The 12980-nt window shown below is 35.9% G+C and overlaps 1 protein-coding gene across 13 annotated transcripts in view; it reads left to right on the top strand.

Moving 5' to 3' along the window:
- Positions 1-12980, top strand: part of GPHN (gephyrin) — a 264503-nt gene that overhangs the window by 214379 nt on the left and 37144 nt on the right. For all 13 annotated transcript variants that reach the window (XM_090141191.1, XM_090141181.1, XM_090141188.1 and 10 more), the window contains 3 exons: positions 3743-3880; positions 9167-9259; positions 12083-12138. In XM_090141191.1, coding sequence (XP_089997317.1) covers positions 3743-3880; positions 9167-9259; positions 12083-12138 — 287 coding nt within the window. The remainder of the gene's footprint in view (positions 1-3742; positions 3881-9166; positions 9260-12082; positions 12139-12980) is intronic.

Here is a 12980-nt window from a genome sequence, read left to right as displayed (position 1 = left end):
TCTGTTCATTAAGGTTATTCATTTAAGCGCTAAACTGAAGGGATGCTTATTTCTGAGTATGTGGGTTTTTTTGTTTCTCTTGTATAAATGCTGGGTGTTACTGTTAAAACAAAGTTTCCTTGTCAGAAAATAGGGTATTTAATCTGTTTTCAAGAAGTTTTCTAACTGGGTTTTACCACAACCTTTGTCTAAACAAATGACATGGATGAGACACAGAGCTCCAAATTTGATGTTGTACACTTTGACAACATTCAAAGCATTTGAAACCTCTGAATTCATTCAAGATGGCTTTAAAAGGTCAAATGTTATTTTCTCAAGTAGTTAGCAGTGAGTTTGAGATAGCAGTAGAACACAAACATGTAAACATGTTTACTGGAAAGATTGTATTGTTTCAATGTACTCACCAACATTAGCTCTGCATTTTCACCACATTTGTAATGGAATATTGGTGGGAAAGTTCAACCTCTATTGCCCTACCATGAACATCGGCCTCTGACAATGTGGGCCAACATAATAAAATTGGAGGCACTACTTTTGTAGCAGCACATTGTTGCTAAGCAGAGTTTTTTTCAGTGATATGTATGCGAGGAAAGGTCTGGGAGCTTGGACTTTTTTTTTTCTGTGCTTCAAAATTTTTTTTCTGGGCTCTATTTTCAATTTCCTCATTTTTATGAGGTTTCTAACAAAATACAGTCATGAGAATGCAAAAATTGTTGTTGAATCCTGGAATGCACCTTTCCACTAGTTACACTTGCCTCTTACAATATAATTTTGGTAATTTCTCACTAGTTTTCTTGATAAGAAACTTATGTTTATGAGTGTGAAAAATCTTAGTATAGTTAAATTATATTTGATCAACTGTTTCTCACTTCCTTGATATGACAACTACTGCGTTAAGGGAAGGAATTAAATGAGTTAGAAATTGTTTGTCCTAGACAAATTCACAGCACCTGCTTTGATCATCACATTATCTTCTAAGTACTTATAAAGACAAAGACATTGTTTCAATAATTTCTTCCAGAATCTTTCCTGGGACTCGAATTAAGTCAGCAGTTTTATTTGTCTCCACTTCTTCCTCTGAAAGATCATTACCGTGTTAATGGCAAAAAATGAATTAACTAAGTCTCTCACATAGCAGATTTGAATAAGCATGTGTCAGTGCTGAAAGAAGTTTTGTGTAGACAAACATTACTGATTCAGCAAAATATAAAACTGCGCAGTTGTTTTATAGAAGACTACACTTAGAACAATCATCTGATTTTTTTCCAGAATGTGAAGGCATGGACAGGAGAAAATGGGATAAGTAGAAAGCTATTGCAAAGCAAAATCATGTCATTATTAACTGTGCTTTCTCTAATTTGTTAATACTATCTTAAAATAATTGATTTTGTTTTAGAAATAATTACGAATTAGCTACTGCTTAGTAGGATAGTGATGGATGGAAATGAATTAAAAGCAAGTGAGTAGAGACGGAAGAAACTGGGAAGATATTAAGGATGATCAAAATGGGAACAGAAATACATGAGATAAAAATTGTCAATTAAGGAATACAACTGGACTGAAAAATGGCAGACAGACAACTTTCAGATCCTATGAGCATGCTGAGGAGCGCCGCCGGTAAAGCCAAGTGAAATCAATCATTAACCATAATTAGTGTATATAATGTACATTAGAATTGCAGACGGGCCTTACTACTGTGAGAAATTCTGCTGAGGATGTCTTCTGCGTACAGCCAGGCATGATACCTCATGATGCTTTAATGTCCTTTTGTTGTTCTAGTTGTCTGGATAGGGAAGGTGGCCAAGTGCTGATGGTATTTTAGATTCATTTTTACATAGAATTCTCACCACATCTTGCATTGCTCTGAAGCAGTTCTTGTTAAAGTCCCTATTACACTCTTCATAGTCAAAGCGCCATAATTCAGTTTTGTTGTCTTTAAGCTGGCAGTTTCCTGGTCTTTTCTTAATATTCCAACAGCTCTTTCAATAAGACTTGCATGGAATCACCTTTTTTTTCTGGAAATCTCCAGATTTCTGCTGTTCTACTGAGCTGTGTCCTTGTTCCCTTTCTTTATACCTTTAGACCTTACTGTGACCCATCAAACACAAATTCAGCCACTCTGTATATGGAGATCTCCCTACTCTGTGAAGTTGTCTTGTTTTGCATGTCTCTAACATTGATTCCTAGCCATCCTCCAGTAAGTCACTGTGGGCCAAACACAGTCCCCCTTAGCACTCCACACTGATATTACGTGAGCTTCATCTGTGTCATACACCTTGCTCTATTTTCCTGCAGACTGTGCATATTTCTTGTAGAGTTGTTCGGTACAGATCTTGAGATAGGATGTTTCCTCTTAATCTGGACTTATTCTCAAGATTCTCCATTTGTATTTCTAGATCATCCTATTTGGCTCCCACAAATACCCTCTTGTTATAGGCAGATCCATTCAAGATATTTCTAAAAATACCATTTTCTTAATCTTTTGGCTTGTATCTTTTATTCTTTTGTGCATTAGTGCAATAGTTCCTTCACTTCTGTTGCTCACCTTCGTTTCAAAATCCTTCAAAGCTTGTTGTCCCTTGTTTATTCTCTCTCAGCATTAAGAAAGCACATACCCTGCTGGCTTCATTTTCAAACAGTTTTTTCACATTTTCTTCCTTGTATTTGGGGAAAGCAAATTTCTTCTATTGATCAATCCTTCTGTCTTCATTCACATCAGAATTTAAACATCACTTATCTTGCAGTCACTTTGATGGCTACAAAATCCTGCCCATGGATAGGATGCCCCCTGACTTGAAACACTGTCTGTTGTTATGACTCCCATCTTAACTTACATTGCAAACTCACTGGAACAAGGTCCATTTTTATGTTTTGTTTGTGCACAGTGTATTAATATGTGTTTGTGGAGCATGATTGTACATATACTACTAGTATATGTAATGATCTGTGCTAAATCAGTAAAATACTTATTGATTTCCGAGTTGCCAGTGTTTTAAAGACAGTATTTAAAATCCTTATTTATGTTGGAACAGTATTGACGACCGCTTTACATTTCCAGCCTTTATACACTGACATTGCTAATATCTCTTTTCTTTGTTAATTCTCACATTAATATCTGATACAGTTGATTATTTTATCTGAGTTAGTCATAATTGGGGAAGAAACATGATTTGTGTTTAAGTTGTGATATACAGAATCTTCTGTAGACCATTAAAGTCAAAGGTGTGGTACATTAAATTTCTCTCCAAGGACATTATTGTAGATTTTGAATGGGAAATGGAGAAAAAGAACATATAATGGAACTCAGCAGGTCTGATTCTGACTGTCAGATTGCAGCTGCCCATCAGAAGGTTGTGGGAACAATCTGGGAAGAATGGAATGAGTGAATGATTTTTCCTGAGAAGCAGAACAGAGTTGGCTTCAGATTATCATCCACCGTGTTAGATACTGCATCCTTTTTGAAATACTTCTGTTTCTGATTAATTGATCCTTTTATGCTTATCAAGACTTCTGGTGTATATTTCATGACGAGAAAGGATATACATTTTAATGAATGGTTTTATTGCTAACTGCTTTTTGTATTTAATCTCCCTTTTGATGCAATACCTTCCCAGCGTCTGTCATAAATGTGATAAGTAACTCAATTAATTTACCCCAAAGTGCTTGGTATATTCCAGCAAAGTGATTTAAATGTTTACATCTACGCATAGAGGCATACATAACCATAGTGCTCTCTTTTCAGGTCACAGTGCTGTTGACATTACCAAGGTAGCAAGAAGACACCGCATGTCTCCGTTCCCATTAACATCTATGGACAAGGCCTTCATCACAGTTCTGGAGATGACCCCAGTGCTTGGAACAGAAATCATTAATTACAGAGGTACTTTACACGTAGTTGGATTTTTATGTGAGAAGTATGATGGTTATTTCCCATTTCTACAATCTTCTTAAGTGTTTGTCCTTCTAACAGTTTTTGTGAGAGGCTTAGACTGATCTTCTCCAGCAGAAACTACTTTAGGAAATGACAATAATTGGAGCAGAATTCTCCTTTCGAAGTCAAGAGAATGTGAACTTATCTCAGTCTGGCTTCCTGAAGGAATCTGTAATAGAACTGTAATCAAATCTATGAATAAATTTTCTGATAATCTGTGGTATATGCAACAAAGCTAAAACCAAGAAGCCACAGTTTGCCTCAGCGGTGAATATAACACTGGATTTCTGTAGATGCCAACTGGCTAAAAGTTGAATTGCAATGATTCACAGAGTTCTTTCACTCTAAGAGTCTTACTTACCCCCTTTCTTGTCTGACATTGATTAAATACTGAAATACAAATAAGACTGAAGTTAGTAGGGACTGGGAAACCATCAGGGATTCTTCCTGTTTTTCCAAAGCTGAGATGATGTGCAAAAAGATAGTGGCACCACAAGCCTGAAGAGTGAAAATGTTCAGGTCCTCAGTAGACTCCAGGTAGCAGAGAAGTACAAATGGTTCCTAATTTGGATATTCCCTCTTCTGTCTAGAAGGTTCAAAGATTACATGTCCTTCACCAAATCTTTATTCTGCTACAAGCCTTTGAGATGTTTTCACATTGACAGATTGATTTAGTGTACATACTTGGTAATGGGAAGTATATCTCTGAGAAGATACTGCATATCTTGCATTCAGAATAGCACCAAAAGTGGACCAAGAAGGAATATGCATATTACACACTGCTTTTTCGTAATGGTATGCAGTTTAGTATGCCTGGGCATACCTATTAGACCTTCTTGGATAGTTGTCTGTATTCTGGGCCTGATCTTGAGGCTGCTTTTAGATGACAAGTGTTGACATGCATTTTGTGTGGAAGCTGTCTGTGAATATAGATAAGATACAAAGTTTTAATGCCATACATACTGCCAGTTTCAGTCCTGCTATCACTTGGATACTCAATGCTTTCTGACTTTTTTGAGTTTCTTGTTAAAGTCTGCTTGCATTGAGAGTGATGAAAGTAAGGAATGGTGCTGCTATAGTGTAAAACTATTCCTCATAGCAGTTCTTTTTTGTTGTAATGTGCAGTATGAAGTCTACTACCTTTATTAATTTTTAAGATGTGCACCCATTACTTGCAATTCAGGAATTTTCTTAATTGATGTATATTGAACATTGTAATAAAAATACAGAGGAAATATAAAGAGCTTAGTAAACTAGGACTGTTTATTAAAAGAATTAGTCATTTACAGACCCAACTTCCTTTTTTTTTTTTTTTCCATTAGATTTAAAGACAGCATTTTGTGGACAACATAATGAGTCACAGTGCTAGGTACACTTATTCAAGAAGTATACATATCAAAAGGCATTTGTTGTAGATAAATCAACATGGGACTTAGTCTGCTAGAATAGCAGTAGCATACTTTGATGATATGTAGGCAACAAAATGTAACAGAATATTGATGGGAAGGTTCAAGCACTACTGCCATACCATCAGCATCCACCTCTGATGTCATGGGCCAACATAATAAAATAGGAGGCATCACTTTTGGAGCAGCCGTCATGTTTGTGGACAAAAGCTTTATTGCCAATGAAATTAAAAATGTAGCTAAAAAAAAGCATCTATTAGGGAGCCAGAAAATGAACATAATTCTCATATGGTACATATAAGTTAACCATTTATTTATGTGTATACACCGTTCTTATAAGCCAGTATTGATGCAGTTACAAAAGCAGTTGAGTAGAAGTCTTCTCACATATCTCATCTGCAAACCTTTTCATTGGAATTAGGGTAAAATTCAACAAAATCATAGCATATATCATGGCCTGCTGCCATATGCTTTGGACAAGCTTTCACAATTCAATGTATTTCAATATTAAAAAATCAAAATATGGGCTAGGTATCAGGTTTTTCTTAATGCTGATAATGCTACCATACAAATAACAGAGAGATTCTGTCTAGACTGCATGGTCTTCAAAATGTCCTTACGGATAATGAAGGTAATTGATCTCGCTTACGTGTTCATCTTCTGTGTAGAAAAATTTGATAAATTCGTGTTTGTCAAAGGCAATTTGATTGTTTCTGTTCTTATTCTATGACATGGGAATATGCTGTCAAGGTAAGAGAAGGCATTCTAGTATGCCTTCTAATATCTTATTTGATATTATATTTTATCTCTTCATGTTACCTAATTAAAGACACCAAATCCATGCTGATTCTAAGTCTGGAGCTGCTGCAGAGATATATACTTGGTTTAATATTCATATAATTATACAAACAAAGAATAATATTAATAAAGACATATTCCTTAGTATCTTGGCAGTGTAGCACAAAACCACATCTTATAAGTTATTTTTCCGTAAGTATTTTAGCGGTGTAAGAATTTCTAAATACATTGTATGAAATTACAATATTGAGCCTTTAGGAAACATCCTAGAAGATACATCTTTGTGATACTACAAGTTTAATTATCATAATCTGCAGATATAAATCTCCTGGTGGGATCTCAGTTCAATTCTCTCATAAGATTAGGGGAGGATGAATAGTTACCTTGTGAAAAAAAGTCTTTCATATTGATAAATGTATTATTCAGTGCCTGGATAAATGATTTAACCTCCTTTATGTTAAAAAACAACTGGACAGCTCTAAAACATTTCACATAAGCAACATAAACCAGAAATGTTTCAAGCTTTTTTCCACCCACTGTTACCTATGTCTGATATGAAGCTCTCAGTTAGCCTTGCATTCCAGCTAGATGCCGTTACCTAAACATTATTTTGTGGATATACAAGGTAAAGTCTTTAGACAGCACGATAACAATTATCATTTTCTAGCTAAGAAGAGGAAGTTTAATTGATACCAGAAGTAGAAAGTAGAGACAACCAAGTCTTAACAGCCCATTAGACTTAAGCCTCGGAACTGAGGAGTTTTGCTAATTGAGTCCAACAGCCCTCTAACTTTTGTAGAGCTTGAACATGCTTTTCTGCTGCTTATTTGTTCTGAACTTGTCAATTATTTCTATAGCACTGCATTTTCATATCACACTGAAGATATAGTAGTACTTACGAAATGGAAGATTTAAAGCTCTAGCACAGTACCTGTCATCTTGCTACTTTATCCCAGTACCCTTGGAAATCAAAATTCTTCACAGAACTGTGAACTGCTTTCACCAGTTGAGCTTTAGAAAAGAAATATTCAGATTCAAAAAGAGCATTTCATGTCATTCTCCATTTTGCATTAGAATCAGAAAACTGTGGGCATCTCATGAAACTGCTTGATGACATCGGAAACATTTCAAAATATGTTTTGGGAATTGCAATTAATTAAAATAAAGTTGAACAAGGTATTTCTTAAATGTTTGTTCACATAAAGGGGAGTAAAGAAGTGCTTCAGATTGTCCTTTAGTTGCTGACTAGCTTCATTTTAAAAGCTCTGGCATTTAAAGGCTCTGGCAAGTAGTTCTTAGATTTTTCTCTGCTTAATGACATTCATTCCCACTACTGAGTTGCCATTTATTCACTTCAGATACTTCATGGCAGAAAGCCAGGAACATACTGTTCAAATTTGCTCTGATTAGTGTGATTTTGCATGCAGACAAGAAGTAAAATGAAGATACGACGTGCCTACTAAAATTAGAAGCATCACTTTTGTATGAGATTCTGTGTGTCTATGAGCAGAGGTTGTTTTTACCGGCATTTGAAAGCTGGCTTTTCTGTGCTATAATGTAAATGTCTGCGTGTTCTTTTCAGTGCAAATGTTCAAGCTTTCAGTGAGCTTTCTAATAACTCCCATACTGTGTATCACAGTGATAAGCAGAAGTGCTAATAGCCATCACAAAAGTGTTTTTCTAGTTGCTGTAATACGTTTTACCAGAATTTTCATAGTAAGCCGTATTTCAAAAATGCAACATAAATATTTACTTGAGGCTGAATAGTTGGTCTGTGAGTGCAGTGATGTTAGAGTTACTATAATTATAAATAATTACTTACTAAATCACATTGTGGTCACAGGTAAAATATAATACCACTTCGCTACAGCTGAACATTTCCAAAACACATAGGTGCACTTCTTGACAAAATATGTCTGTTTATTTAGAGACCCAGTCAGGTCTCCTACCTTCCTAGCAAATCCAGACAGATGTAGATTTTCCTGTCAGGCTGCAAAAGGAGAAACATACTTCATTGAGATCTTTTGTTTCTTGGCATATCTGATATCCTACAACATGCTTATCCACACAAATTCACCTGGAAGGAGTACTCTTCTGAGTACTTCTGAGTGAAAGTTCGCTCTCATTCCTTCATGCTGTCAGGTGGATTTTGCCTTCCTGTGCCGCAGCATGCTCCTGAGCAGTGGCTTCTGTTATAGAGGAGCTGCTTCCACTTTGACATACTGGAATCCATCTGATGTCAGTAGTTCTGACCCTTCCTACTCCATGTAGTCAGAAATGTAATAAATCCTCTTTATCACTTCGTGAAGGGATAAGGTATATATTTTCATCTCCATTCCACGTCGTACAAAAAAGGCTCTTGCTCACACTGTGAAAGCAAACAGGTAAAGTACACGAGACTGAGGGGGAAGTGGTTCATGTCGGTCTCTATGGTGAGGCAAAGCCAAATTACAGCTCATCAATCATGGTTGCTAAGTGAAGGGAAAGAGTATGTTTGAAACAGCTAGTAAAATATTTAGAACTACTACAGCGTAAATTTACATAAATAATCCTGACACTTATGTTCACTCATCCTCCAGTAATCAGAAGTGTTATCGACAATTAGGCTTATTCTATTACCTTTCATGCTTTGCACAAAAACTAACTAACTAACTAACTAACTAAAATTAAAATACAGAACCACATGCAATTTTAAGAGATTTCAGGATAAACAATATATATTTTTTTCTGTCTGATCACATATCAGAGCTATGACCTCTGTGTTTGGTTACCTGGCTTCCTGATCAACTGTCAATGATTTTACCATAACGGATCATTTATTGCTGCTCCTACAGAAAGATTCCAGTTTGTTTGTTTGTTTCATTTATGTAAAAGTTTTAACAGAAATCAAGAACCTTAGAGATCTGATCTGTTCATGAGATCTCTCACGTACACATATGTTTCCTCCATCAGAGCACACTGCTGTCACTGTTTTCTTTTTCACTAGTTCTAATGACATGGAGCATGGTCTTTTCTCTTTTCTCCTTTATAGATGGAATGGGCCGAGTCCTTGCTCAAGATGTATATGCAAAAGATAATCTACCACCATTTCCAGCATCTGTAAAAGATGGCTACGCTGTCAGAGGTAAAATCTTACTTCCTTAACATGCAGAGCCAGTAGAACTACTTTTCAACATGTCTTTGGTTCACTTTCATGTTTTGTCAGTCAAGCAGCACTTGTATTTTGGATCCAGCTATGGGTGTTTTGCTTAAGATTTGATCCAGTTCACTCCTGGAATTATTGCTACATGCAATGCAACTATGTGAAGGAAGTTCAATTTAGATCTTTTAAGTGGATACATGAACAAATGTACATCTATGTGTGTTCATGGACATGTGCCGTTGTTGCTAATGAGTTCCTTGGAAACACAAAGAATTCCATGAGAGTAACAGAACATCTGTTTCTGAATAACTTGTGATTCTTCTATTTCTCTGTTGTTGATTTCATCAGAATTTGCTTATTGTAGCTCTTACTTCACTGAACTATTACAGATCCAGCTCCCTATTTGTGAATTATTTAATGATTGCCTTAGAAGATTTTGAAAAATACGTATCCTAATGTTATCTTAGGGAGGCACCTCAAAAGAAAATGTAATTTGTACTTCAGAAAAATTTTGGTTACTGTATCTAAATGAACAGTAGGGTTTTAAGGAGCAGGCAGGGAGCTGTTTCCCCAGAGAACTGAATCTATCTTCTGCTTTGCCAGTAGGTGCTTTTAAGCAAGCTGTTTCTCTGTGCATCTTTTTTTTTTTTTTTCTTTTTAAGGATGACTAAAGATATTTACTTAAGTATCTGTAGAGAGAAATTCAAATATATATGAATGTGATCGAACATTATCCTGGTAGTGATATCCTTGTGGTAGGTGTTGCATCATTATAACACCATGCTGAAATTCAGATACAGTACCCAAGTTCCTTTTAAAGGCATTAAAAGGTCTTTTTTGTTATTGGCAGCTGAAACAATGGAAAGCAGGTGTCCACAAAACAGACTGTCTGCCAACCCAGGCAGTGGATGTAGACCAATAAGCTTTCCCATGGACATTATAGGAAAATTAACTTTCAGCTCTACAAGATAGATTTGACTGGAGCTGTCTGTTATCCATGTGTGTGAGAGACAGGCAGACCAAAATGGCCAGTAATTGTGGCAAGAGAGTGCAGATGTAGCCAGAGAAACACAGATAATATGGTGCTGAAAAAGATGAGAGGGGAAGCTCTGAGTAGCATGCTGCTGACAAGGGCCTTGGGAACAAGAGAATTCTGTCTTGCAACTTGATTGCTACAAGGTAAGGGAAAGCAGAATTTTGTCCTAGTAAAATGCAGCATGATCAGAATGGTCATGAACTCCATTCTTAGCAACTTTTATGACATACAAGGCCCTAATTTTGGTGGTGGATTCAAATAGAATAACATTATTGTTCTTGTAGATCTGTTATCTCAGGGTATGAGAAACAAAGCTTGTAGACAGAGATTATAAAGGATTAGCTCAAAAACCTTGTCTAGTTCTTCAAGCTGTATCAATTTTATATCATCTGTAAACCTTGTCTCCTTATCACTATTAATTAGGAATAAAATCTAATTCAGTAATATTTTATCAATTTTAAAATAATGTAGCCATTAAGGATTTTTTCTCCTCTTTTGGAGGATCATCCCAGTGCATTTTTTAGGCTTGACTACTGTATTCAGTAGTATTACATGCATTATTCAAAGACAAGTAGTGGTAGAGTCTCTCTGATTGCCTGGGGAAAAAAAAAAGAAAAAAAAAGGCCAAATGTAGACAGATCCGAGAGAGCCAGAAAAATTTCCTCATTACAAAAAAATTTGTTGTTTTACAGGAAAGTTTCATTTAGGTGAGAGTGCAATTCAGTTTTAATGCCATGCTGTCTTTATGATTCTGTATATTTAGCAAAGAGACAGCTAATAAACTTGAAATCCCAAATAACAGTTAATTTGTGAAAATCTCTGAACCGGTTCACAAAGAAAGCAGTATTGCTGCTGTCAACTGCTTAGAAATCACAGGTTGGACATTCCTGTGTTTTTTGTGTTCTGCATTCTTAGGTTATGCTCATTCATATTTTAAAGATTTTTAATACAACTATGAGGACTAGAAGCTTCCTTCATTTATAATGGAAAGAGTGACTTTTTATAGTCTTTTGGTTCTAGTGCTGGAGCCTTCAAAGAAAACATCACTAATGCAACTTCACTGTAAGACCTTTGAGGCAGGCAGAAGCTTGAACTTTGCTAGGAAGCATGCCTTTAGTGTCCCTGTAAAATTACAAATCTGACTAAACTAAAAGTCCTGGAGACTTTCACTTTGTTAAATCAATGATCTCTGACTTTTAACTTTCAAAAAGGGTTTAAGGTAACTAGTTCAATACTACTTCCTGAATTTCAAAACAAACAAAAAAAAAGGTGGAGAATGCAGATTTCTAAAGCAGCCCTATTGCCCTTCAGAAAATCCAGCCAATGTAATCTGTAACCACTGTGCATGTCCACATTCTCCAAAAGCAGAAATAGAATCTAGAAATGTCAATAAAGTAGATAACAGACTGCATGAAAATATGTGATTCCCATGTGTTCGTCTCAAAGAAAATTTTGCTCACAATGGGACATTTTCATTTAAGTTCATGAACTCCCTTAAGTCTTTGTTATTAATGTAATTTCTCCTCATCTCTTAATCCTGCTTCCGTATCACCAGAAATTTTCTGTTAAAAATCCTATGGCACCTATAATTTTCAAAATAATAAACAACGACTTAAAATCTAAAATGTTTGCAAAACTTCCATAAACTCTGTTGTAATTAAACTGAAAAACTCAATCTTAGATCATTCTTTAGCTCTCCCACTCTTAATTTCTAATACTGTCATTTGTTTTGGTTCAACCTTTGCCATTTGTGTTGTCCATCTTAACAGCTGCAGATGGTCCAGGGGATCGATTCATCATTGGGGAATCCCAGGCTGGAGAGCAGGTAAGTACAATTTCTTCTCTCATTTTTCTTTTTAGTGTATTTTTCTCTTGTAAGGTATTGCTTTGTATTTTTACAAGCCTCTCTAGGGCTTCCAAACTCAGTATTCTTGGAGGTGGCAGGAAGTAGGACACAGCTGTAAAGCCTCCTGCTGTGTGCCTTGGGACATGATTTCAAACAGTGAGGTAGTACGGTTACGTAAGGAACTAACAAGGATATCCTAAAATACTGCAGAGCATTGTGCTGACATGTCCTATAGGAGCACATACTACAATGTTCTGCCTTAGTACAAGGTTAGAGGACACAAGGTTTCTTGTGGTATTACAATTCATAAACAAAGAGAAGCAAGATTTAACCCTTTCTTGCTGACAGATTTTAAAAGGGACATCAGCCTAGAAACTGTTTCCATAAACTCCTTGTATATTTCACTCTGACTCCTGCAGATTTCTAAATACAGAAGTGTATTTAGAATTTTGTAAGAAGTGTTTTAAGAAAGGTAACAATCTGAATGCTTCTTGTGGAAGCATCAGAAGCTTGATTTGCCTCACAGGGAAGCACAGCAGCATAGTTAGCACTATTGTTCCTTTTCTGTTTGTTTAAAGAGTCTTTGTGCTCTTTAGAAGATAAATGGATTGAGTTTAAGGGAAAGTTGGGGTAGCATCCATTCATGACCTGCCGTGTCATATAAGTATTCATAAGTAGAGACTGTGATTCACTGACAAACTCAAGAGTACATTTGATAAAATTTCTATACTAATACTAGGATGACTGATAGAAAAAAGAATCAGTTATGTTCTACCACTTTCATTATTCTGTCAATTTAATTATACTGATACCCTCTGTTC

This window comes from Phasianus colchicus, chromosome 5 (assembly GCF_987193195.1).
Source record: "Phasianus colchicus chromosome 5, bPhaCol1.hap1.1, whole genome shotgun sequence".
Classification (NCBI taxonomy): Eukaryota; Metazoa; Chordata; class Aves; order Galliformes; family Phasianidae; genus Phasianus; species Phasianus colchicus.
This window is presented reverse-complemented; position numbering and strand designations above follow the sequence as displayed.